Source organism: Molossus molossus, unplaced genomic scaffold, assembly GCF_014108415.1.
Source record: "Molossus molossus isolate mMolMol1 unplaced genomic scaffold, mMolMol1.p scaffold_m16_p_26, whole genome shotgun sequence".
NCBI classification, from domain to species: Eukaryota; Metazoa; Chordata; class Mammalia; order Chiroptera; family Molossidae; genus Molossus; species Molossus molossus.
In genome coordinates this window covers 426981-454222 of record NW_023425362.1, presented here as the reverse complement: position 1 = coordinate 454222, position 27242 = coordinate 426981, and the positions used below count along the sequence as shown (strand labels likewise).

At 45.4% G+C, this 27242-nt stretch overlaps 1 protein-coding gene across 5 annotated transcripts in view; it reads left to right on the top strand.

Annotated features, from left to right (window-relative positions):
* The window catches only part of PPP6R2 (protein phosphatase 6 regulatory subunit 2), a 72664-nt gene that overhangs the window by 9001 nt on the left and 36421 nt on the right, over nt 1-27242 (top strand). For 2 of the 5 annotated variants that reach the window (XM_036278264.1, XM_036278268.1), the window contains exons 2-5: nt 8765-8894; nt 17070-17221; nt 17342-17449; nt 25573-25815. In XM_036278264.1, coding sequence (XP_036134157.1) covers nt 25589-25815 — 227 coding nt within the window. In that variant the 5' untranslated portion in view covers nt 8765-8894; nt 17070-17221; nt 17342-17449; nt 25573-25588. The remainder of the gene's footprint in view (nt 1-8764; nt 8895-17069; nt 17222-17341; nt 17450-25572; nt 25816-27242) is intronic. The other 3 variants (XM_036278266.1, XM_036278267.1, XM_036278265.1) reach the window with 3 other exon arrangements.

The following is a 27242-nucleotide window of genomic DNA, read 5'->3' as shown; positions in this document are numbered from 1 at the left end:
GCCCTTGACCAGGGATCGAACTGCCAGCCTCCTGGTGCATGGGATGATGTCCAACCAACTGAACCACACTGGCCAGGTCTGGGAGGAATTTTAGTGCAGATTTTGGAGATTTTTTTCCTTCTTTGTTGGATTTCCCCTTAAGTTTTCAGCCATTCTGTAGCCCTGACCTCTTTTCCTCTGGTAGTTGACGGTAAGCACTGTCTGACCTAAGCACTTTGCCCAGCTCTGTGAGCAGTGGAGGTGCCCTCAACATCGAGCTCATTTTCTGATCCCTTCTTCCTGTCATTCTGTTCCCTCCAGTTTTTGCGTGTCTTCATTTGTTCTCTACTACCTTCAAATAACTATTTTAAATATTTTGTCCAGAGTTTATCATTATTATCAGCAAGCTGCTTCACCACTTCTGGAACCAGAAGCCAGACTAGAATTTTAAACCTTAAATTATGTGTACCAGAGGGAGGGAAGAGAGCCCCAGACTGAGTGTGGGGGGCACACCTGCTTGTAGAGGAAGTGGAGGCTGACGGGGTAGCGTTGGGGGCCATGGAAAGCAGGAGGGTGTGGTGTCAGGGAGCTTAAAGAGGCTGTTACTTCCACCATCTCAGGTGGTGTGATGTTGAATGAGGTGACTGAGAGGTAGTCCTTGGTAGTGACCGGCTTCCTTGACAAAAGCAGTTTGGTGGTATGATGGGGAGAGGCTGGAGGAGGAGAGGGATTGTGGACAGTAAGAGCAATCAGTTCCTTGAGGAAGCTTTGCTGTGAACCGGATTGGAGGTGTCTGTGGGGCGGGGTATGTCTGTGCAGTGTTCGTGTGCACACAGGCCAAGGGCACTGCATGTTCCAGAGGGAGAAGCACAGAGGAGCGGCCTGGGAAGGTGTGAAGGCTGGGGACTAGCGAACGGGGAGGTGCTGGCTCTTGGGAGCAAGGACCCGTTTCCATCATACAGGAGGGAAGGCAGGGAATGGGAGAGGTCCCAGTTGAGGCCTTTTGCCTTTTCTGTGAATTCAGAGGTAAGAACCTTGGAGGGTGGAAAGCAGAGCAGAAGGAATAAGATGGTAGTTAAATTAGCTACCTGCAGCAGACCATCCAGTCATTAGTGGCTTAAAACAACCATCTTCATCTCTGGTCACGAGTTTGTGGGTTGAGCCCTGTTCCGGTTGGGTCCAGCTGGATGGCTCCTCTCTGCTTCCTTATATGATTGGGGCCTTGGCTGGATTTCAGACCTCTGCAGGGTCCTGTCACCCTGGGGAGGCCTGATCACAGGATTACACACTGATCACAGGATTCCAAGAGGCTGAAGGTGGAAACTGTGAAGCCTCTGGAAGCTGAGGCTCAGAACTGTACCTGTCCCTCTCTCCCCATCATCCCATCTTCTCTGCTGGTTGCAGCAGGTCACAGGAGTCACAGGATGGGCAGATAGACTTTACTTATTTTTTTAAAAAATTCTTCACCCGAGGATACTTTTCCATTTATCATTAAATAGAGTGGGAGGGAGGGAGAAAGAGACAGAGAGAGAGAGAGAGAGAGAGAGAGAGAGAGAGAAAAACATTAACTGGTTGCTTCCCACACAACCCGACCAGGGCCGGGGGCGAACCGCACCCGAGGTACATGCCCTAGACTGATGCTCTAACTGCTGAGCCAAACCGGCCAGGGCTTTACTTCTTGATATAAGGAGCTATACAGAATTCATGCTCATCTGAAATTTTTCACAATTGTTTTAAGAGAAGGAAACTAGTTTCCAAGAGAGAATAGGATAGCTAGGTTTATATTTAATGTTCACTTGTGGTTTGTGGCCGTTAATCTAAAGTGAGTGAAACTCAAGCCAGTTTTCCTCAGGGAAGCCTTCTCTGATCAACAACCCCCTCACTGTTTGTCAGGCTTGTGTTGAGCATTTTGTACAGCTTATCTTGTTTCATATTCACATTGACCCGCTGAGGTATACACTATCATCATGTACGTTTTACAGCTGGGGAGACTGAGACACAGAGAGTTTAAGCAGTTAGGTCAGTAAGTGGTGGGCCGAACTTCGGGCCAGGCAGCTGCATCTAGAGTTGAGGTTCCAGCCACCAGGCACAACACCTTTGTAGAAGTTATGTCTTTCACTACACCAGGCACTCCCGGGGCAGGACTGGTTCCAAGCACTGAGTATTACCCCAGTCAGCCCTTTTACCCACCCTAGAAGGTTAGTATTTTTATCCGTTTACAGAGACACCCCACAGCACAGGAAACAGGGTGGTTCTGTCTTCAGGGCAGGAAGATAGGATGCTGTGTGCCTCCCCGGCCCCATATCCCTCACAGTGGCCTCAGGGCCAGGGCCGTCTTCTCAGCTGGGGGTCAGGCTCTTTGGGGTGAGGTTCTGTTCATCTTCCCTCTCTGCATGCCGAGTGGCCTCTGTCCGGGCTGCTATCGATAGTCCAGCCTTTCGGGAATTGTAGCTCCTCTTTGGGAATTGGACTTCCACCTGTCAGCCCACTGACTGCTTCCTTTTTTTTCATTAAGGTATATGTCACATACCCTAAAATCCACCCTTTTAAAGTGTACAGTTTAGTAACTTTATACTTACAAGTTTGTGCAGCCATCACCACTAACTCCAGAACATTTTGTCACCCCACAAAGAAATGATTGCTCCAGTTTGAAGACCTGCCCCTCTATCTCTCCAGGGCCTCGTTTCCCCCTCAAGACTATGAGATTCTGCTCTGTCCATTTCTCGGTTCTTCCCGTGGCCCTCCCTAGACCATGCAGCCCTGGATAGTACCTCATCTCTCTCCACCTTCATTACTCCTTCTGCACTTGCGTGGATACCTCCTTTTCCTCTTTATTGGCTGGGTCAGAATCTGGTGTCATATAGAGATGGAGAACATGGACTTTGCTGTCCGCCAACCTGGGTTCAAGTTCTAGAACTGACATTTATTAGTCTTGTGGCCTGGGCCAGTCCTGGGACTTTGCCCTGTGAACTGGGGTTGTGGTGAACTGCCTGCAGGCTGAGCTGCACTGGGCTGGCGCATGGATGCAGTGAAGCACTCTGGAGGTGACTGGCTCCTGTCTGCCGAACCGGGCAGTGTCTGTCCTGTGACCCAGCAGTTCCACCTCCAAGAGAATAAAACCTGGGCAACAGTCACTGCAAAAGGACGCATGTCCAGATGTCCAGGCGGCCTTGTTTGTGACGGTGATAAATCAGGAACAACCTGGGAGTGCCTCAGCTGGGATATAGGCAAAATAACCTTTGTATACAAAGGAATAGTGCCTATTGTATGCAAAATGTAAGAATTAAAACTACCTGTATTGGTATAGATAATTTTCTAAAACGCAAAGCTGAGCTTAAAATGGAGAGCACATGTATATGTTTATAAAAGTACTTCAGCCCTGGCCAGTTTGGCTCAGCGGTTAGAGTGTCAGCCTGCGGTCCGGAGAGACCCGGGTTCGGTTCCCGCTAAGGGCACGTACTTCGGTTGCAGTTTGTCCCCGGCCCTGGTTGGTCGTGCGGGTGGCAGCCACTCGATGTGTCCCTTCACATCGATGTTTCTCACTCTCTCTCCCTTCCTCTCTCTCCCTCCCACTCTATCTGTACAAAAAATGGAAAAATATCCTCGGGTGATGATAAAAAAATAAAATAAAAAATAAAAGTACTTCAGTATATTCTTCAAACAGTGCATTATGTACTTCTAGATACATGAGTAGTGAAAGAATGCAATTATGATACTGCAAGTTAATGATTATCTTTGAAGAGGAGGGAAGTGGAGTGTGTTGTGGGTTCCTCAATGTATTAGAAATGTGTGTTTATTTGTTTTTTAAGTAGGAGGCATATGTGAACAACTGTAAACATTTATTAAATCTCAATATATGGGTATTTGTCCTACTGTTTATATTAAACATGTTTTGTAATTTAAAATAAATAAAAATATTTAAAAGCAGATTACTATAATGTGATTCTCTAAAATAGGTGTAAGCAGACCCTTGTGTGAGTTCTGAGGAAGGACTCGGGAAAGCTTGACATGAGTGGTTGAATTTTGGATTGAAGAGCAGGCAGGTCGCAGCCAAGTAGGGAGGGTGGGAGGAGGGGCAGCCGGGGCCTGTGCATAGTGTTAGCTGCGAGAGACCCTCAGCATATCTAGGAAGTGGTGAGTGTTGATGGTCAGAGAGTTCGGGGTAGGGAGGAGGAAGCAGAACCAACCTGTGTTGTGAGGTGGTTCCACTCAAGACGCCCTTGGGTGGGGGCTTATACAGGACAAGTACAGTGTGTTTTTTGTTCCTGTTTCCTCTTTTTCTGCCTTTTCTTGGATTGAGTATTTTTATGATCCTATTTGAGTCTTTGTGTATCTTTCCTGTCTCCATTTAACGTGTCTAATCTTTCCTCAAGGTTTTTGAAGATACAGAATACAGTTATAACAACTGTTTAAATGTCGTCTACTAAATCTGTCATCTGTGTCATTTGTGGGTGGTTGTGATTGATTTTTCTCATCATTATTATTATTATTATTATTTCCTTTATTGATTTCTAGAGAGAGAGGAAGGGAGAAGGAGAGAGAGATAGAAACATCAATGAGAGAGGACATTGCCTGGCTGCCTCCTGCACAGCCCCCACTGGGGATCAGGCCCACAACCTGGGCATGTGCCCTGACCGGGAATCGAACTGGAGACCTCTTGGTGCATGGGCTGACGCTCAACCACTGAGCCACACCAGCTGGGCGATTTTTCTCTTTATTATAGTTTGTGTTTTCCTGCTTCCTTGCATGCCTGGTAATTTTTTTTTTTTTTTTATCCTCACCGGAGGACATTTTTCCATTTTTTGTTCAGATAGAGTGGGAGGGAAAGAGAGAGAGAGAGAGAGAGACAGAGAAACATCGATGTGAAAGGGGCACATCGAGTGGCTGCCACCCGCACAACCCAACCAGGGCCGGGGACAAACTGCAACCGAGGTACGTGCCCTTAGTGGGAACCGAACCCGGGTCTCTCCGGACCGCAGGCCAACGCTCTAACCGCTGAGCCAAACCAGCCAGGGCTGCCTGGTAATTTTTGATTGGATGCCAAGACACTCTGAATTTATCTTGTTGGACACTAGGTATTTTTTATTTCTATAAATATTCTTTACCTTTTTTTTTCTGGGATGTGCTTAAATTACTTGGAAACAGTTTGATTCTGGTGGGTCTTACTTTTAAGCTTTGTTAGGTGGGAACAGAGTAATGTTTAATCTAGGGCTGATTTTACCCCAGCCTGAGGCAAAAGTCTTCTGAGTACTTTGTCCAGTGCCCTGAGAATTAGGAAGTTTTCCACTGTGATTGGGAGAAAGTATGACTGTCCCTGGCTCCATGTGAACTCCAAGGATTGTTCCCGTTAACCCTTTAGAGTGCTGCTTTTCCTGGCGCAGAGGTCTGCCTCACGTGTGCTGCTCAGTGCTTGACTGGAGCTTGCACAGCTCCGTGCCGCCTTGTCCCCTCCTGTGTTCTCTGTGTGGACACCAGTGCCTTGGCTCCAGAGACTGCTGGGTTCCACCTGCTCCTCTGCTGTGGCCCAGGACACTACTCTTCAGGCAGGCGGAAAGCTGGGGGGTGAAAAGGCTCCTCTTGGTTCTCTTTTGTCATGGACCACTGTTCTTAATTGCCTGGTGTCTACTGTCTTGAAAACCATTCCATATGTTTTACCCTTTTATTTATTTTTTAGTTGTTGCAGGTGGGAAGACAAATCTGCTCCCTGTAGCAAAGATAAAAAATAGAGGTTTTAGAATGAAGGCATAAGGTGGCCTTTAAAATAGCCCTGGGACCTAGGAGAATGCTGAGCCCTTTTCTGGTTGGGATGCTTGCGAGAGAGCAGAGGTGGCTTTTTCTTGGGTGATCATCAGGGAATTTATGTGTTTAGGGAAAGAGACGAGGGTAGGGCTTGGGAGAAGGGTTCCATAGGGGAACCAGGGCTATAGAGTGAGATCCTGAGGGCATGGTGAAAGGACAGGCATGCCATCAGAGATGATAGAATCTGGGCTGGAGGACACAGGCGACAGAGGCTGGTGCTCTGCAGTGGGAGGGTGTGGGAGAAGGTAATGGCAGTCAGGATATGTGCCCGTCAAGGGGAAGGAGCATGCATTCCCTAGTTGCAAGTCCCTCCTAATGTCCCGGCTGTCTGGGGCTACAGGTGCCCGTTCTTCCTCCAGCATGCTAAGTAGAATTGTCAGGAAGATGTATATGTGAAAGCACTGGGTCAAGGTTAGACAAAACAGACCTAAGGTCAACCTTATAGAAATGCTTCCTTATTTTGAAAACTATAAAATGCTGAAAAGCCAACTTTGTTGAATTATTTAGCTTGATAATTTGAATTATGAAATGTTAGATGTAAGAAGATTTACCTATTTTAGAAGCTGATAATGTTGACTTATTCCTGGCTTACTAGCACAACTTTGCCTTTTTTGTTGGCTTTAATATGAAATTTTTATATGAAAAACACACAAATGTACACCTGAAACCTATATAACTTTATTAACCAATGTCACCCCAATAAAATCAATAAAAATTCAAACAAAACCAAACCAGAAAAACACAAATGTAGAGAACACATTAAAATAAACACCTGTGTATTCATCACCCAGCTTCAGCAGTGGTCAACGTTTTGCTAATTCTTTTTACATCTGTCCCTTTCCCTTTCACACTTTTAAGATTTGTTTTATTTTTTTTGGTAGAATTTTTTTTTTTTCCTTTTAAATCCTCCCCCGAGGATACTTTTGTATTGATTTTTTAGGTAGAGTGGAAGGGAGGAAGAGAGAGAAAGAAACATCAATGTGAGAGAGACACATCAATTGGTTGTCTCCTGCACAACCCCAACCGGAGCTGGGGATCAAACTTGCAACTGAGTTATGTGCCCTTGACCGGGAATCGAACCCGAGACTCTGGTCTGCAGGCTGATGCTCTAACCACTGAGTCATACAGGTCAGGACTTGGCGGAGTACTTTTGTTGTTGTTGTTGTTGTTAATCCTCACCCAAGGATGTTTTTCTATTGACTTTTTTTTAGATAGAGTGGAAGGGAGGGAGGGAGGAAGGGAGAGAGAGAGAAACATCAGTGTGAGAGAGACACATCAATTGATTGCCTCCTGCACAACCCTGACTGGGGCTGGGGATCAAACCTGCAACCCTTAGGCCTGCTGTTGGCAGGAGTATTTTGTTTTATTTTATTTGTTTATCCTCACTTGAGGACATTTTTCCATTTTTTGTTCAGATAGAGTGGGAGGGAGAGAGAGGAAGAGAAAGAGAGAGAGAGAGAAACATCGATGTGAAAGGGACACATTGAGTGGCTGCCACCCACACGACCAACCAGGGACAGGACAAACCGCCACCGAGGTACGCGCCTTTAGCGAGAACCGAACCCGGGTCTCTCTGGACCGTGGGCCGATGCTCTAACCGCTGAGCAAAACCGGCCAGGGTGGCAGGAGTATTTTAAAAACAAAGTCCAGAGCCCTGGCGGGTGTGGCTCAGTTGGTTGAGTATCATCCCTTGCACCAAGAGATCGCCAGTTCTATTCCAGGTCAGGGCACATGCCCGGGTTGCATGGGCTTGATCTCCAATAGCAGTCGTGCAAGAGGCCAGCCTATTGATGGTTCTCTTCTCTCATTCATGTTTCTCTCTCTCTCTCGCCTTCTCCCTTCCTCTCTCTCTCTACTTTTTTTGTTTTTTTGTGTGTTTTTAATCATCACCCGAGAACATTTTTTCATTTATCTTCAGATAAAGTGGGAGGGAGGGGGAGAGAGAGAGAGAGGAAAGACACATTGATTGGTTGCCTCCCGCACAACCCCAACCAGGGCTGGGGACCAAACCACATCCGAGGTATGTGTCCTTGACCAGAATCAAACCCACGACTCTAGCCAGGGCTGGTTTAGGGCATCTTTAATGTTTTCTAATACCTGTCCATATTCAGATTTCCCCAATAGCTTCAAAAATATCTTTTTCCATTTGATTTGTTCTAGTTAGATCCAAAAATATCTAAATATTACTTTTGATGATTGTCTCATATTCTAGAATAGTACCCCTCTCTATTGCTAAAGTCTAGTTTTCAAAAAGTAAAATCATGACTTTGTGCAAATACTAAGTGAGTAGTCCCAGGCTCCACATGTCCATGCTTTTGCTGTAGACCTTGGAGTCGCTCTTTTCACCAAGCAGTGCTGGTCACTCGACTTGGTAATCAGATGTCACTGTTGGAGCACTTTTAGGTACTTTTCTTCCAGACATTGTGATAGGTTGTCAGTCACTTTGTGACCAGAAACATGTTTTTTTGTTTTTTTTTTAAATTTTGAGAGAGAGAAGAATGGAGTGTGTGGGGGGGGTGTAGAGAGGGAGAGAGAAACATCAATGTTTGTTGTTCCACTTATCCATGCATTTATTGGTTGATTCTTATATTTGCCCTGACCAGGGATCAAACCTAAAACCTTGGCGTATTGGGACGACGCTCTAACCAACTGAGCTACCTGGCCAGGGTGGGAATATGCATTTCTTGAGGTGATATTGCAAAGTTACAAAATTGAACAACTCCATATAGAGTTCTTTCCTGCATCCTTGAAGTCTGTGCATGATATTCCAGCCACTGAGCTGATTAACCAGACACAGGATCGGGGGCATCTGTCATCGGTACCAAACTCTCTAAAACAAAGAAAAGGGAGTTTTTAGTTCCTTCATCATGAAATGTTTTGATAATATGAGTACTAAGTAAATATACTGATTTTTGTTTTACTTTTTCCTACAATTTTGGTAATTTACAAAAGCAAAACTTAAGTTTTTTTTCTTTTTATTTTTCAGGTGAAGCAATTATAAATCTTCTACTGAATGAAAAAATTTTTCTTAAAGTTGCATATACTACAAGAAAAAACCCCAAATGTTTTTATATTTTGCCTGAATACAAAATTTAAACAAGAAGTTTCCACAAAAGGTAAGGTGATTTCCCTTTTTCTGCTTTATTGTGTAATTTGTGCAACTGTCCTGTATAAGTGGAAATGCAAAGATGGACGACAGCAAAAAATTAGTTTTGAAGGGAGCATATAGTTTATTGTCTTTGGTTGTTTTTTTATCCTCTGAATCTGGTTTTGAGAAGCTGTGTTATGGTCTTTCCAAGCCAGGTTGTAATCCAAATAAAATGGGGACAGTCATGCATGTGTGGTGAGGTACCCATGAGCTAGAGCCTTGACACTGTCAAGGGTTCTGCCCAGAACAAACTGCCCATGTGGAAGATGTACAAAGGAGGGAGGGACTCGTGTGTCCAGCCATATTGGGTGCTCCTAAAAAGCTCTCGCATGGCACTCCAATTAGATGCTGGATAAATCACAGTAAATATAGTTTCTTGTGATTACTTCAGTGCATTAAAAATTAAGATACTGCTCTAAAGGCCAAAAGAGAAAAAGGAAAAGGAACAGTGAGCATCATGATAGCACTCCTTTGCTCCTTGCTGAAGAAAACATGAACCGTCTTCAGAGGAAAGCACACGCAGTGTAGGCCCTCGGGATTTTATAGATTAAATTTAAGCAAATTCGAATTTACAGTCAGAAAACACACACCATTGTGAGAAAGAGTTAGCAAAATTAGATGCCCGGAGGCCTACAGATATTGAATAGTCGGGTGCAATATGGGTAATAATGCATGAAGTATTTGAAGAAATATGTATAGAATAAATATTAGTAATATAAAGCAAAGTATCAAAATGATCCAAGTAAAACTTGATCAACTTGAAATGAAAAAAAGTTGAAATAAAAACTCAGTGTATGTGGATTAGACAGATTAAAGATGGCTGAAGACAGAATTGTGAACTGGAATATGTATCTGAAGAAGTTACACAGTGTGCGGCCCTGAGAGATGGGAGATAGAAAATGAAATTAAGAGAAAATGAAGGCTAGAATAAAAATGCATTGTAAATGTGCAGTTGGAATCCCAGAATGGAAGCGCACTATTTCCCAAGTAGTATAAATAAAAAGAAACATGCACCCAGACATTGGAATCATATAGCATGAAAGACAAAAAAATCTTCAGCTAGCAGTAAAAGATCAATCACCTACAGCCTGTAGTCAGTTGTTAGATTGACAGCACATGTCTCATGAGCATGAGTAGCAGCCCATTGAAAGTGGAATGATTCTTCAAAGTGATGAGAGACTATGAATTTCAGTATATAGAATTATGTATTAGGCATATTTTGCAAGAAAAGCAGCACTGTCTTATGTTTTTGATAAATATTAGGCTGGTTATTTGGACTGCCCTCTGTTCTTCCAGCCCTACCCTATGGAATGCAACTAAAATTGTTGGATTAAAAAAAAAAGAAAGAAATCAAAGAACTGAAAATATAGCAAGGAAGTTCTAGACCAAAATATAACAAAAAATAGGGACCCAGAAAGGTAATTCAAGCAGAATGGGATGGAATCTACCTTTGCCCTGAGGGCATTCGAAGATCTGGACAAAGTGGGACTTAGACTTGAGCAGCTTTGTAGGGTATGAACAGTAGTTAAAATCTACAGCCCTCTCAAGGCGAGAGCCTGAAGGAAGCCATCCCTGTACTAAACGGGGTGCAAAAGGCAAGGCTGTATCTGTATTCTCCGAGTTAGAGTGAACTAGAGGCATGCCTGCCTCACTCTATCCCTGCTCCCACCTGGTATCTTTGTACTAAATGTGGCAGGAAAAAAGTGGGAACAATCTTGTGTCTCTAGGTTAGCCTTTGTGAGGACCTATAGCCCAGGTTTATACTGCTTGGTAGTTCAGGGTAATCAAGCATGAATGGAGTTTGTTTTCTGGTTTGGTAATGCCTTCACATATCCTACAGAGAAAACCTCTCTGGAGGAAGTTGCTGTCATCCTAAGATGCAAAAAATCCTTACAGCTACTTTTTTTCCTCCTTCTTTATTGATTTTAGAGAAAGAGGAAGGGAGAGGGGGAGAGAGAGAGAGAAACATTGAAGAGAGAGAACATCGATTGGCCACCTCCTGCATGCCCCGTATTGGGGATCAGGCCCACAACCTGGGCATGTTTCCTGGCTGGGAATTGAACCAGCAGTCTCTTGGTGCACAGGTTGATGCTCAACCACTGAGCCACACTGGCCAGACTCTTACAGGTATTTTTTAAGGACCAAGTACACAAGGAAATAAGGCACCATGAGTGAAAACCAATAGAAACAGAGCCTCTAAAACTTCAGATTTTGGAATGATCAGAAACAGACTATAAAATAAACATGCTTTTTATTCTTAAAGAAATATTTAAATAAGTAAAATATCTGCAGGAAACTATGATCTACAATATTTGAAAAAGAACCAAATAAATGTCTAGAAATAAAGAATACAGTATAGGGTGGGGTAAAAGTAGGTTTACTATTGTGAGTATGCAAAACACAGAGTTTATTCTTGTATTATTATTGATTAATTATTGTATTATTTTCCACAGGAACATCTGTAAACCTGCTTTTCCCCTACTTTGTATGTGGGTTTAATATCGAGTCATGTACAGTGAAGAGGAAACAGTGAGCCAGAAAATGGGAAATCACCCAGGATGAAGCCTAGAGTGGCAGTACATAGTAGAGGTTAGGTAGCATGGAGGGCAGAGGGACAGTCTCTAATGCGTGTTTAATTGTTGTTTTATAAAACGACATGAGGATGGTGACACTATTATTTGAAAAGATAAAGGCTAAAGATTTTTAAGAATTTGTAAAAAAAACCCAACCTGCAGATTCAAAGAGACAAATGAACCATAAGTAGGATAAATAAAAAGATAATTTACAGCTAGTCAGGAGAGAGTATACCTGCAGAGCACCAGAGACAAAGTCAGATCTGAAAATAGACCAGAGAAACAATACAGATGAAGGTCGTCTGCACAGCAGTCTCCTCAGGGCAACGGTGGGCGTGAGGCGCTGCGGAGCTGTGTCTTCACTGCCTGACAGCAGGCATTGCTAACTTCCGTCTGCCTCTGCCCTCCATGCCGCCCGGCCTCTACTTGGCACTGCCACCATCTCTAGGCCTCATCCTGAGTGATTTCCTCCTGTTTTCTAGCTCACTGATTTCCGTTTCACTGTACCTGCTTCGATATTAAACCCATATGCTGTATTCTTTATTTCTAGGTATTCTGTTTGTTTTTCTCAGGCAAAAATTCTTTCAAGAATGAGGTGGAAAAAAGGACAGTTTTAAGAAAACAAAAACTGAAGAGTTTGTCATTGGCAGTTCTTTACCAAAGATACTTCCAAAGAATATGCAGGAAAAATGATTTCAAGTAGAAGAACTGAGATTCAAGAGAGAATGAGAAGCAAATAGAAATGAACATTATTTATAAAAATGATAGTGGCAGTGTCTTATGGAGTAAATCAAGGTGGAGTTATGTAAGACGTGACAGTAGCATATAAATTGAGGAGGGAAATGGTGGGAAAAGTACTCCAGGGGCTTTGTAACAGCTGGGGTTGGGGGAGGCGTCGATTCATTGCAGATTTTAGTAAGTGTATAAATGATACTTCTCAGGGGCCACTATAGAATAGAAACAGAAAACTTCCAGAGTAGCGGGAAAAGGAGTGGAACTTTTCTGTTCCGACAGAAGAAACTTTCAGCAACCCTTATGCTTGGTGACGCCATTGAAAACTTTCCTTGTGCCCTGGTTGGTTTGGCTCAGCGGTTGGAGCGTTGACCTGCGGACCAGAGTCCGGGGTTCGGTTCCTGCTAGGGGCACGGACCAAAAAAGAAAAAGAAAACTTTCCTCATGACAGCAGGAAGGAGTCAGGGCTGTTTACGCTGATCATTCCTGTTGATCATGATGGAGGTTTTAGCCAGACCAGTAAATCAGAAAAGTGAGAAAAAAGAAAATAATTTGAGTGGAAGAAACAAAACTGTTATTCATTGATGATATGATTGTATATGTAGAAAGCCCCAACCAATCTATAGATAACTTAAATCAGTATCACTTAGGAAGTTGCTGGATACAAAATCAATTTATAAAAATATTATCATATATCATCAACAAACACATTGCAGTTAAAAAATCATGCATATAGTAGCATTACAAATAAAAAGTACCTCGGAATAAATCTGATAAAAGATGTGAAGTTTTTAGAGAAATTAAAGAAGACTTGGGTAAATGGACAGATGTACTCTAGTTTTGGATTGGAAGACTCAATGTTGTAAATGTGCAAATTTCTAAAACTGGTTTAGAAATCCATCATAATTTAAATTAAAAAACTCAAGCGGTGTGTATGTGGATGAGGGTTGGGAAGGTGGAATTGATACACTGACTTTAAAATGTGTGAAAATGAAAAGTTCATAAAACTCATGACATTTTTGAAGATCCAGTTCATTCTATGGGCAAAAGATCTTGTTGAGACACTGTTTTGAAAGCCTGGAATGCTAGTGTTCTTGGTTTTGATAGGGTGCTCACCAATCCAGGTTTACCCAGGCCAGTCCTGGGCTTTGCCTGTGACCCTGGTCTCATTAGCAGCATGCCCTTTTCAAGTCTCATTTTGCTGTTTCTGGAAAGGATTGACCACTCTTGCTTGGTTTTTGTTTTGTTTTTCTTGAGTTGCTCATGTTTTCCCAGACACACAGCTCCAAATCAGGGAATAGCATTTGCTGATGGTCAGTAAATGGTGGTCAGGAAGAAGCACCAGGCAGCACTGAGCCTGGGCCTGCCTAGGGTGGGGGCTTTTCTTGTAGGGGAGTCACAGCATGCAGCCTTCTCGGCCTCCTCCACTCTTACTGTGCTGAAGATAAGCAGCCACATGGGTGGCTGTTGTTCACCACGTATTGAAACTCATGTTAAAGGGGGAGGGAATGAGCCCTGGCTGCTGTGGCTCAGTTGGTCAGAGCATTGTCCCATGCACCGAAAGGTTGCTGGTTTGATTCCCCAGGCAGGACACGTACCTAGGTTGCTGGTTTGGGGTGTGTTTACATGAGGCAACCGGTTGATGTTTCTCTCAGACATTGATGTTTCTCTCCCCCGTTTTCCCAATTTCCCTTTCTAAAATCAGTAAAAAAAACCAAAAAACATATTCTCGAGTGAGGATTTAAAAAAAAGGAAAGCTGCCCTGGCAAGTTTGGCTCAGCAGTTAGAGCCTAGGCCTTCAGACCAGAGAGTCCTGGGTTTGGTTCCCTCTAGGGGCATGTACCAAAAAAAAAAGGAAAGCCCAGCCAGTGTGGCTCACTGGTTGAACGTTGACCCATGAGCATCAGGAGATCACCAGTCTGATTCCCAGTCAGGGCACAAGCCCAGGTTGTGGGCCTGATCCCCAGTGGGTGCGTGTAGGAGGCGGCCAATTGATGTTCTCTCTCATTGATGTTTCTTTTTTTTCCTTATTTTTATTAATTTATTTTTGTTACAGATGTTTCTCCTTTTTCCCCCCAGACACCCTCTTCCCCACCCCCACCCCCCAACCCCTAGCATTGTCGTCTATGTCCATTGGTTATGCATATATGCACATAAGTTCTTTGGTTTATCTCGTACATCCCCTCCGCCCCCCTACTCTGAGATTTGTCAGTCTGAACCATACTCCTTTCTATATCTCTGGGTCTGTTTCATTCATCAGCCCACCTTATTCATTATATTCCACAAATAAGTGAGATCATGTGGTATTTCTCTTTCTCTGATTGGCTTATTTCGCTTAGCATAATACTCTCGAGGTCCCTCCATGTCGTCTCAAAGGATAAGAGACCTTTCTAACAGCTGCATAGTACACCATTGTGTATATGTACCACAGCTTTTTTTTTTTAAATCCTCACCAGAGGACATTTTTCCATTCTTTGTTTAGATAGAGCAGGAGGGAGAGAGAGGAAGAGAGAGAGAGAGAAACATCGATGTGAAAGGGACACATCGAGTGGCTGCCACCTGCATGACCCAACCAGGGCCAGGGACAAACTGCAACTGAGGTATGTGCCCTTAGTGGAAACCAAACCCGGGTCTCTCTGGACCGCAGGCTGATGCTCTAATCGCTGAGCCAAACCGGCTAGAGGTGTACCACAGCTTTTTATCCACTCATCTACTGGTGGACACTTGGGTTGTGTCCAGATCATAGCGATTGTAAATAGTGCTGCTATGAACATAGGGGTACATATATTCTTTCTGATTGGTGTTTCAGGCTTCTTAGGATATATTCCTAGAAGTGGGATCACCGGGTCAAATGGCAATTCAATTTTTAATTTTTTGAGGAAACACCATACTGTTTTCCATAGTGGCTGCACCAGTCTGCATTCCCACCAGCAGTGTACTAGAGTCCCCTTTTCTCCACACCCTCTCCAGCATTTGTTGTTTGATGATTTGTTGATGGCAGCCATTCTGGCAGGTGTGAGGTAATACCTCATAGTTGTTTTAATTTGCATCTCTTTGATGATTAATGACATTGAGCATTTTTTCATGTCTCTTGGCCATTTGTATATCCTTTTTGGAGAGGTGTCTACTTAGGTCTTTTCCACTTTTTTTTTGGTACGTGCCCCTAGCAGGAACCGAACCTGGGACTCTCTGGTCCGCAGGTCGACACTCCAACAGCTGAGCCAAACTGGCCAGGGCTTTTTTTTTTAATCCTTACCCAAGGACATTTTTCCATTTTTTGCTCAGATAGAATGGGAGGGAGAGAGAGAGAAAGAGAGAGAGAGAAACATCAATGTGAAAGGGAAACATTGAGTGGCTGCCACCCGCACGACCCACCCAGGGCCGGGGACAAACCGCAACCGAGGTGCGTGCCCTTAGTGGGAACCGAACCGGGCGTCTTTGGACCACAGGCCGACGCTCTAATCGCTGAGCCAAACCGGCCAGGGCCAGAGCCCATTTTTCAATTGAGTTCTTTGTCTTCCTTTTGTTTAGTTGTATGAGCACTCTGTATATTTTGGAAAACATCGGTGTTTCTATCTCTCCCTCTCCCTTCCTCTAAAATCAATAAAGAAAAAATTTTTTTAAAATTTTTTAAAAAGGTGGGAGGGAATGAACACTCATTGAGCTTATAATACATGTCAGTGATATCACTTCTCTCCTTGCATTCATTCAGTAAATTCATGTATTGGTTGAGCACTTATTATATGCTAGGTGTATTACTTAACTCCTCTCTAACCCTTTAGCAGGTGAAAAAGCTAAAGCTCGGGAGGTTAAGAAACTTGCTCAGATTATATTAAGGTATAGACTGAGCTGTGCAACAAGAAGGTCATCCCAAAGAGCAGTGGCTCTAGTGAGGTGGAACTGCGTTCCCCTCACCAGCAGTGCGGTCTGGCGCCACCTGCCTCAGCCGCTGGCTTTCACCTGTGGAGTCAGAAGGGTGGTTCTGCTTCTTGCCATCTCCCAGGAGGCAGAAGGGCCAGAAGGACCCAGGAGCTCACACCTAGTAAGGCCTTGAGGTTCCAGTGTTGCCCAGCCTTTTGCCCCGACTTTACTCTCCTGACTGTAGCTGGCTGCAAGGGGAGACTGGGAAGTTAGCCTTAAGGAGGTGGCCAAATACCCACCTGAACCTCTGTTGCTGTTGAAGAAGTGGACAGTGAAAACGGCAAAACTAGAGTCTCCCACACCCGTTGAGTCACACAGGTAGGAGCTGTGGACCTTAGCCCTGTGCTCCTGTCTGCTCAGCTCCTTACCCTGCTGTCCACTCTACCCTACTGCCATCTCAGGAAGAGTCAGCCTTTAAGAACTCGTATCAAGTTTGTTTATTGGTTGATTTAGTGAACCCACAGAGGATACCAGCTCTATGTCCAGCTTAGAGCTAGGACCCAGGGATGTAAGGGACTGTGAAAGACAGCCCCTGTCCTAAACAAGCTCCGTTTGTGCTGGGGACATCCAGGTGGAGCCTTCAGTATGGCTGCCTGTGGAGCTAGCCTTGTCCTAGAGGAGGGCTCTGCCCCTGCACAGGGCTGGGATGGTGTGTTCCCAGTAGTCTAGATGGCTCAGACATGCTTTGAGAGCATGAGCATAGACTTGTGTAAATCACTGTTTTATAATCATTTTAATTCACCTCTGTGTCAGTGGTTATTTCTTCTTTTCACTTCTGATTTTATTCATCTGTTTCAATTAGGCCAACCCCCCACCTCCCCGCCCAGTTTTGAGACATTGTCTCATTAATCAGTTGATTGTACAAATATTCACTGTCTCCATGGACTCACATCTCACATCACCATTTTTTTTTTCAGGCCAAATAGAATTCCAGTAGTGTGTGGGTGAAAGTTTGACCACTAGCTCTTTTTGAGAGTAAGAAAGCGTCCTGGTTTGTTGCATTTGTGAATTTCCAGTGCAGACACTTGCTTCCTGTTCAGCTTAAGCTACCAGTGTGATGCCACTGAAGGTGGGTTTGGGAGAGGCCCACACTCAGCTCTTGTGAGCGGTGCCTGCCGCTGTTCCGCCACTGAACCTGTTCTCTGCAGCAAGGTGACCTTGTCTCTTTCCTTCTCTCCTGTGCACTCAGGATCTTTGAGGATAACATGTGCAGGCCACTGTTCTAGGCTCTTTAAGTGGGTAACTCAGTCCTCACAGAAGCTCTACAAGACAGATGCTCACTGTTACCAGTTTACAGGTGAGGACACCAAAGTACAAGGGGTCATGTAACTGGCCTCAGGTCACACAGCAGATCCAGGACTTTGTAAATCTTATAGATTCCAATTTCTCTTAGCAACAGTCTGTATCTCAGAGTGTTCTTTTGTGAAGAGCTCCATTTGGAACTATCTGATCCTATGGAAGCATTTCTCTTTGGGACCTACCTTCTGGCTGATGATCATGCTAACCAGCAAAAGTAAATAGAGACACAGAAGTTCAAGTTCCTTTCGGCGGCTGTTGGAAAAGCATCTGGAAGATGTTGGTGTTACGGTGCTTGGCATTTCAGAGAGACTGGAGGGTGGAGGGCGTTGTCAGGGTGTGGCAGGAATCCTGACATCTCAAGCAAGTGTCAGTGCTGGGCCTACAGTCTCGTAATAGAACTTGAGAGGGTCTGTTGTCTAGGGAAGGAGAATGAGAGCCTTCCCTTTGGGTGAGGTCGCCTAAGGAGAGGCAGCGTTTCTGCGGGGCAGCGTGTGGGTGCTGGGAGATGAGGAACGTTTGGAAAAGAAGTCTGCAGTCTCTCCTGAGAGCAGTTCCTTGGGCATTGAAATTAGCTACAACTGAAGCAGAGCCATTGTGATGAACTTTTTATTTAAACAATTTTTTCCTTTATTGATTTTAGAGAGAGAAGGGAAAGGGAGAGAGAGACAGAAACGGCAATGAGAACACCGATTGGCTGCCTCCTGCACGCCCCCCACTGGGGATTGGGCCCACAGCCTGGGCATGTGCTCTGACCAGGAATCAAACCAGCAACCTCTTGGTGCATGGGTTGACACTTAACCACTGAGCCACACCAGCTGGGCTGTGATGAACTTTTTAAAGGATGCCGCAGTTGCAGTCAGTATTTCTTAAAATGCATAGATAGCGGATGGAAACAGAAATGTCCGTATGGAGAGATTTCTGACATAATGGTATAACAGAATGTACTGATGTGAGCTATGAGCTGATGGTCTAAATTAAAGATTATAAGAATAACCTCTTGTTTTCATGTGTGGTGGTGGTGGTAAAATAATTTCTCAAATGCTAGTCTGTAATATTGGTGAGATGAACAAAATAAGTGTTATGAGGTGAGTTTTTCTTAAAACTATATTTTTTCAAAGTGAGACATTGTCCTTAATCCTGAAATTATGGCTTTCCTTTTTTTGATATTTAAAAGTCATTGTTTTCTGAAATAAGGTAATTGTAGAGGATGATCTGTTCTTTCCTTTCTTTTCCTTTTCTCTCTGTTTGTTTTGTTGTGAGTTTATTCGAGCCAAACTGTTGACAATTGCTTTCCTTTTCTCCTTTATGTCTCTTTTTCATTCTTTTCCTGCAGTCAGTCCCCACAAACCCTGCCGCTGCCCTGTTGCTGAGCGATGTGACGCTCTCACTCCTTTGTTGTCGTCTGACCATCCTCAGCCTCTTCCCAGGAGTGGGTTCCATCTCGAGAAACCCCTTTCTTGGCTCCTTTGTAAGCAGCAGCTCCTCGTCCCTTCAAGTCCCATCATGAGTTTGCAGCCAGGCAGCCCCACCTTCAGGCTCCACCTCTAACTCTGGTTCTCCTGCTTCCCCACCCCCGCAGCCGCTGGCTCCTGAGAGCTGGAGCCCGCAGAGCAGCCATGAGGCTGGAGTCGCCTCCTTCCAAACTCCTGTTCATGGTGCTGTTCTGACCTTTCCCGTGAACCCTCATGTTCTTAATGGCATCTGGAATGAGAATCCTTCTCAGTTCATTTTGCCCTGGTTCATCAGGGAGTCACTACAGAAGCTGTAGCTCACAAAGTGTATGTCTTACGTAGTGAGACTTGACAGTCAGAGTTTAGTCCTTGATCAAGGGCTGCAGAAAGGCATGAAAACGTCTTATCTCATTCACTAACACTTTCTCCGTATCAGTGATAAGTCTGCTGCATTCTGTCCCTCGTGTGTTCACTGGAGCAGCACTTCCAGTGCCCATGAATAGCTTGCCTTGGCATTCAGAGTGTGGCTGGCTGTTTGGCACAGGAGGCCTAACTTTCAGCTCATCTTGGCTTCCAACACGCCTTCCTCCCCAAGCTCCTCATGTCCAGCTTTTGATTTAAAGTGAGAGACGTGCAGCTCTTTCCTTCACTTGAACACCGAGAGGCTGTTGTAGGGTAGGCATCGGCCTGATTTCAGTATCGTTGTGTCTCAGGGAACAGGGAGGCCGAGGAGAGGAAGGAAATGGGGAAGGTGGTCAGTGGAGCCGTGAACAGCATTTCTCAGTTGAGTTCATGGTCTTATGTGGGAGCAGGTTGTGAGGCCCCGAACGTGACAGTGGTAACGTTAAAGGTCCCTGGTGACAGATCACCATGGCAGTGTGGTGGCAGTGACAAGGTCTGAAATGCTGTGAGTCACACTGAGCCCAGGCATTTGGGAAGAGGGTGCCCACAGGCGTGCTCGATGCAGGTCGCAGCCCTTTGGTCTGCAAGCACAGTGTCTGAAGTGCAATGAAACAAGGTGGCCTGTTCGAGAGAGAGGAAGGGCGTTTCAGAGTGGTCGAAGAGGTGGCTCATTGAGTAGACATGACGATCCTAAATATGTATCCACATAATAAAATTAATTCAAAATACATGAAGCAAAAACTTATCAAATCAAGCCCTGGCCAGTTTGGCTCAGCAGTTAGAGCATCGGCTCGCAGACCAATGAGTCGTGGGTTCGATTTTGGTCAAGGGCATATGCCTTGGTTGCAGTTTGTCCCCGGTTCTGGTTGGGTTGTGCAGGAAGCAGCCGCTCGATGTGTCCCTTTTACATTGATGTTTCTCTCTCTCTCTCCCTCCCACTCTATCTGAACAAAAATGGAAAAATGTCCTTGGTTGAGGATAAAAAAACAAACTTATAAAATCAAAAGGAGATGTAAATAAATCATTAAGTAAATCAAGAAGTAAATAAATTGCAAACCTCCTCTCATTAGTTGATATAAGTAGTCACAGACTCAGTTGTCAGCTGATTTATCAGTTATCATATATTATCAACCAACTTGACTGACACTCCACAGCAGCAGAGTGAACCCTATTTTCCAGTGCACACACCACATTCACCAGGATGGACCGTGTCCTAGGAAGGCTACTGGGGAGGACACTGCAGCCTGTGTAGACGTCCAGCCCACTGCTTGGTTCTCTCCAGCTTGTAAACTGAGTAGTTTTTATGTTTATGTTTATTTTTTTCTTGATTGCTTTTAGAGAGGAAGGGAGAGGGAGAGAGAAACATTGATGAGAAAGAACATCAATTTACCACCTCCTGCATACCCACACTGGGGATCGGGCCCACAACCTGGGCATGCGCCTTAATTGAACTGATGACCTCTTGGTGCATGGGTTGACACTCAACCGCTGAGCCACACCGGCCGGGCAGTTTTTATGTTTTTAAAGGGTTTGTTAGGAAGAAGAAGGAAGAGAACATGGCAACAGAGACCTCCCATTGTCACCTACAAAACTGAAAGTAATGACTTTATTTCTTTATAGAACAAGTTTGTTGACCCCATGCTAGGCCATAAATCAAATACCAATACAGTTAAAGGAATGAAGTCACATAAAAGCCTGCTCTCTGAGCACAACAAAAATTAGGTATCAGTAACAAAGAACTATTTGGAAATCTCAAAATAATTAGAAAATTAAGCATTATACTTCTTTTTTTTTTTAATCTTCACCAGAGGACACTTTTGCATTTATCTTCAGATAGAGCGGGAGGAAGAGAGGGAGGAAGAAAGAGAGGGAAACATCGATGTGAGAGAGACACATCGAGTGGTTGCCACCCACACAACCCCAACCAGGGCCAGGGACAAACTGCAAATGAGGTACATGCCCTTAGCAGGAACTGAACCTGGGACTCTCCAATCCGTGGGCCGATGCTGTAACCACTGAGCAAAACCGGCCAGGGCAAGCATTATACTTCTAAATAACTTACAATCTCAAAGAAAAAAATCACAGGAAAATTATAAATATCAAAATCTGTGGGCTGCAGCTATAAAGCAGTGGTTGTGGAAACTTTGGAGTTTTAAATGCTTATAATAGAAAAGAGGTCTAAAAAAAATCAGTGATCTAAGCTTCTACCTTAAGAAGCTAGGAGGAGCCCTGGCTGGGTTGCTCAGTTGGTTGGAGCATTGCCCCATGCAACAAAAGGTTACAGTTTTTATTTTCAGTTAGGGGTCACATCGAGGTTGCAAGTTCGATCCCTGGTTGGGGCGCGTACAGGAGGTATCTGGTCGATGTTTCTCTCTTACCCTGATGTTTCTCTCTCTCCTCTCCCTTCTCTCTCTAGAATAAGTGGGGGAAAAACAAACAAACAGCCCTGGCCGGTTTGGCTCAGCGGTTGGAGCGTCGGCCTGTGGTACAGAGAGACCCGGGTTCGGTTCCCGCTAAGGGCATGTACCTCGGTTGCAGTTTGTCCCCGGCCCTGGTTGGTCGTGCGGGTGGCAGCCACTCGATGTGTCCCTTCACATCGATGTTTCTCTCTCTCTCTTCCTCTCTCTCCCTCCCGCTCTATCTGAACAAAAAATGGAAAAATGTCCTCGGGTGAGGATAAAAAACAAACAAACAAACAAACAAAAAACAAACAAACATATCCTTGGGTGAGGATTCAAAAAAAAATACCAATAAAATTAATAGACTTTAGTGGCTCTGATAAAAAAGAAGGAAGAGGAGGAGGAGGACAGGCAGTGCTAATATGTGCAAAGGGAAGGTCACTGCGGAAGCAGTAGACAGTAGACGTTACAGGGAACATTATGAACAACTGCATGCCCGTGACTTGATGACTCCTTCAGCCATGCAAACTACCAGAATGGAAGCAAGTGGAAACAGAAAACACCAGTTAAAGAAATAAGTTTTTAATTTGAAACATCAGCAAAAAAACCCTGAGGCTGTGGTGAAACCTGTCTAACATTTTAGGAAGAAGTAACACCAATACTGTGTAAACTCAGACATGGAGGAAGAGGGAATATTTCCCAACATGTTTTGTGAGGGCAGCATTTACCCTGATATTCAAGTAGACAGAGGCATCAGAGCAAAAGAAAACCAGACTTATGATTAGTGTTTGTATGCTGTATCCTTTTAACCTTAAAAAAAAAGTTTTAACCTGTGTCTTTATATTTAAAGTAAGTTTTTTAGCCTTGGCTGGTGTGGCTCAGTTGGTTGGAGCGCCGTCCTGTACACCAAAGTTCGATTTCCGGTCGGGACACGTATGGGAGGCAACTGATCGTTTCTCTCTCTTAATGTTTTTTTTTCTCTCTCAAATCAATAAAATAAATAAAGTAAGCCTTTCATACTTAGCATATAGTTCTTGCTTTTTTTTTCTTTATTGATATTAGAGAGAGGTAGAGAGAGAGAGAAACATCGATGAGAGAGAACATCAATTGGCCGCCTCCTGCATGCTCCCACTGGGGATTTGGCCCACAACCTGGGCATGTGCCCTGACCAGGAATCACACCAGTGACCTCTTGGTGCATGGGTCAACGCTTAACCACTGAGCCATACCGGCTGGGCACTTCTTGCTTTTTAAAGTCTAGTCTGATAATTTCTCTCTCTCTTTTTTAAAATTCTCACCTGAGGATATATTTTTCCATTTATCTTCAGATAGAGTGGGGGGGCATCTATGTGAGAGAGATGCATTGACTGGTTGCAACCAGAGCCGGGGATCAAATCACAACCGAGTTACGTGCCCTTGGCCAGATTCGAACCCACGACTCTTTGGTCCGTAGGCTGATACTCTAACCGCTGAGCCAATCTGGCCAGGGCATAATTTCTGTCTTTAATGGAAATTATTCATCTATTAATACACTTTCTGATATGGTTGAGTTTATGTCTGGTATCTTGCTGTGTTGTTGTTTTTTTCTATTTGTCCCGTCTGTTTTTGTTGCTTATTTCTTCTTTTTCCTTTTTATGTTTTGGTCGTCTTTTGGATTAATCCATTCGTTTTGGTTGATGGGATCCTGTAGTCCACTAAGCCACTCACCCACTCTGTGGCTGAAAGCAGGACACAACAGAAGCCAGCTCTAGCTGCCCTGTCCTGCAACTTCTTTTTTGGAAGAAGAGCCTTGGCTGGGTGGTCCCTTCTTTCCCTGGATTGTATGTTATCCAAGTGTGTGAGTTGCTCAGGAGAGAGGGCCATTTGCCATGTGTGGAGATGCCTTCTCTTTCTGAAGGTGCTTCTAGGAATCGTGATCTCTGGTCCCACAGTCTGTTGCTGCGTCCCAGTGGGCTCAGAGGACACCAAGTGCAGGGCAAGTCCAAGCGTCTAACCTTTGAGTGCAGGTGCAGCAGCTCAGTCCGGCGGGGTAAGTGGGATTTTGTCAGAAGAGGGACTGTCTGAGCGTAAGAGCAGGGGCAGAACTGTACAGGTGGGAGAAGGCAGTTTGCACTCGAGGGAAAATGCAGCGTCCTTGTGGCCAGGGTGGTTTGGACAGGCAGTAGGGGTGCCCAAGGACCTGGAAGCCTGTTGTGAAGCAGTCTGGTGAGTGGTGGGCGTCTGGGGCCTCGGAGGTTTTGAAGGCAAGATGAGAGGAATGTGAAGATGCCTGTGGTTTGGAAAAGGGAATCTGTGCAGCAGGGACCAGAGGCTGCAGTGGGAGATGGCTAGACAGCCAGGAGCCGGTCACATAGACACAGGGTCTTGACTCTTCTAAATCAAACGTAGTGAAGTCCATTTGCTATTACTGTAATTTTTTGAATGGTGATTCTTGTAACATTGCAAAGAATTATCTCATTATACAGGTTTACTTTATTAAAGATCCACGCTCTATGCTTTTCATTTTGTGTCAAACAGGGACGTAGGTCCACAGACTGACATGTGAGGACAAACCTTATACTTTCCAGGCAAAGACAGCAAGAGCCTGGAGAGGAGACTGGGATGCAGAGGAAGGGTGGGGGTAATAGCAGTGTCTCAGAGCCCAGTGGTGTGTGAGGGAGGGACATGGTGGCTTTAGGGTAACCCTCTTCAGCAAGATGGGGACAGTGAAAGGAGAGGCCAGGTGGGTGGATGGTTGGAAGGGCAGAGGGGTCAAACAAAACAAGCTTGCTGAGGTTGCATTCTGTGAGATGTTTTGTGTTTTTTTATGAGATGGTCAGTTAGGCGCAGCCACGAGAGGAGACACAAGAGAGGCCCAGGAACATAAAGTTGTTACACTCATGGGTCCTGGAGATGGGAGGCCCTATCCTCCTGCAGGACCACATGGGGAAGCCCCAGGGGTGTCAGGGAGCAGAAGACACGTGTTGGAGTGCTTAGGCACAGCGCATGTGGGGTTTCCACAGGAAAGGAGAGGCAGGGCTGTGAACATGGTAGTATGGACTAGTTTGAATAATTTTGGTGGTCTCCAAGCCACAGGGGTCGTCCCTAGTTGCATGGGCCCTGGGATGAAGGCAGGGGTATTGCTTGGAGAGGGGTGCGCACTGGGATAGTGGAAGAGCCACTCTGGATGGAAGTATGCAGAGAGATCATAGGCCTGCTCCTGCTGGGCCCTTTGCTGTCTCTAAGAATTGACTAGCCTCCATTCGGCCAGTGTGGCTCAGTGGTTGAGCATCAGCCCATGCACCAGGAGGTCACCGGTTCGATTTTCAGTCAGGGCACATGCCCAGGTTGTGGGCCCGATCCCCAGTGGGGGCATGCAGGAGGCAGTCGATCAGTGTTCTCTCTCATCGATGTTTCTGTCTGTCTCTAAAAATCAATAAAGAGTAAAAATAAAAAGAATTGACCAGCCCCAGGGGGGGCCGTCTCTCCCAGCCAGAAGGGTGTTCTGAGATGTCAGAGCATCATGTACAGAAAGTTAAAGTACATATGACATAAAGACGCCCAGGGAGAGACATCCAGTGCACACTCAGGAGCAGCCTGGAGCTGGGGATGGGGCTTGTGAGACATTAACTTCCTTGGTGTGGAGGGGGCATCCTGGCCTGACACATGGGGGAGACATCTCCCAAGGGAGCCAGAGAGTGAGTGAGAGCACCTGGGGTGCAAAAGGAGAGTAAGGAAGTGGGTCAGCCAGCAGGGAACCGAGAGCTGGGGCGTCCCTGCTGTCGTGGGAGCCTGGCCCAGAGAGAGGTGGTCAGACAGTTACTGGGAAGAGCGTCATCTTCAGCACAGGCCCATGTTGGGGAGAAGTGACCCTCTTGTCTTTGCTTGCAGATCTGTGGCCGTCACCATGTTCTGGAAGTTTGACTTGAACACCACGTCCCATGTCGACAAGCTGCTGGATAAGGAGGACGTGACGCTGCGGGAATTAATGGACGAAGATGACATCTTGCAGGAGTGCAAGGCTCAGAACCGGAAGCTGCTGGACTTCCTCTGTCGGCCACAGTGTATGGAGGAGCTGGTGAGCCTCATCACACAGGACCCACCCCTGGACATGGAAGAGAAGGTCCGCTTCAAGTATGTACTGGGCAGGGCTGCAGGGGGCAGTGGGCAGGGCTTTCTGATGGACAAGTGACGAGGTCCCTCTTGTGGAGTGTGTGTGACTTTTCATTCTGAGTTATAGTAAGTTATATGGTGTGTGGGAGTGTTTTGAGGGTGAACGTGCTGAAGGACAGACCCCATGGCAGAGCTGCAGGTGGGGCTGCAGCATGAGGCAGACTGACGGGGCTGCAGTTCCAGCAGGGTCCCCGCCTGGTAAAATGGCCACTTGGGAAACTGGGAACTGCTTCACTCTGGGGTCCTGGGTTCAGTGGAAACATGTCATTAGTGACCATTCTCAGTTTTTCCTAAAATGTCCCATTCAACAGTTGACCAGGATGTCAGGAGATGACAGAAGGGAAGGAGTGGTGTGGCCAGGGCTTGGTGTGAGGACAGAGGAGTTTAAGGACAGGGGACCTTGGGTGACAGGAAGGATAAAGTGGATGCAGCCTCTGGCTCTGAGGGTTCCCACTGGGGCCTGAGCAGTTTGTCAGGACAAGTGGGCAGCTGGACATTGAGTAATGGGAGTGCTTAGGACAGGGTCAGCAAACCACAACCTGCAGGTCATATCCTGTTTTTGTGTGACTTGCAAACTAAGAATGGGTCTACTTTTTTTTTTTTTTTTCATCCTCACCCAAGGACATTTTTCCATTTTTTGTTCAGAGAGAGTGGGAGAGAGAGAGAGAGAGACATATCGATGTGAAAGGGACACATCGAGTGGTTGCCACCCACACAACCCAACCAGGGCCGGGGACAAACTGCAACTGAGGTACGTGCCCTTAGCGGGAACTGAACCCAGTTCTCTCTGGACCACAGGCCGAGGCTCTAACCACTGGGAAAACTGGCCAGAGCTACATTTTTATTTTATTTTTTAAATAGGTTTTTATTGATTTTTTTAGAGGGAGAGGGAGATAAAACCATCAGTCGGCTGCCTCTTGCATGCCCCCTACTGGGGATTGAGCCCGCAACCTGGGCACGTGCCCTGTCCAGGAATTGAGGGGACCTCAGTCCATGGGATGATTCTCAGTCTACTGAGCCACACCGGCTCAGCTGGGTCTATGTTTTTAAATGGTTGTTGCACATGAAAATTATATCAAATTCACATTTCATTGTTCACAAATGAAGTCTTGTTGGAGCACAAAGCACACTTAACCCGTTTGTGATGACAAGGGCAGACCAGAGTAGCTTCAGTAGAGACCACCTAAAGATGTCACCACTGCTCTGTATAGGAACTGTGCTGGATAAGCCGATAGGCTGGCAGGAAGTGCCTGTGATGGGTTAGTCGATAATCTGTGAGGCAGGGCTGGCTCGTGGAGGAGCCAGGGCTTAGACCATGGTGACTCTCTGTGGAAGGTCAGGTGACTGTTGTGCGTAGGGTGCTCCTTGTCAACATGTGATCTCAACGT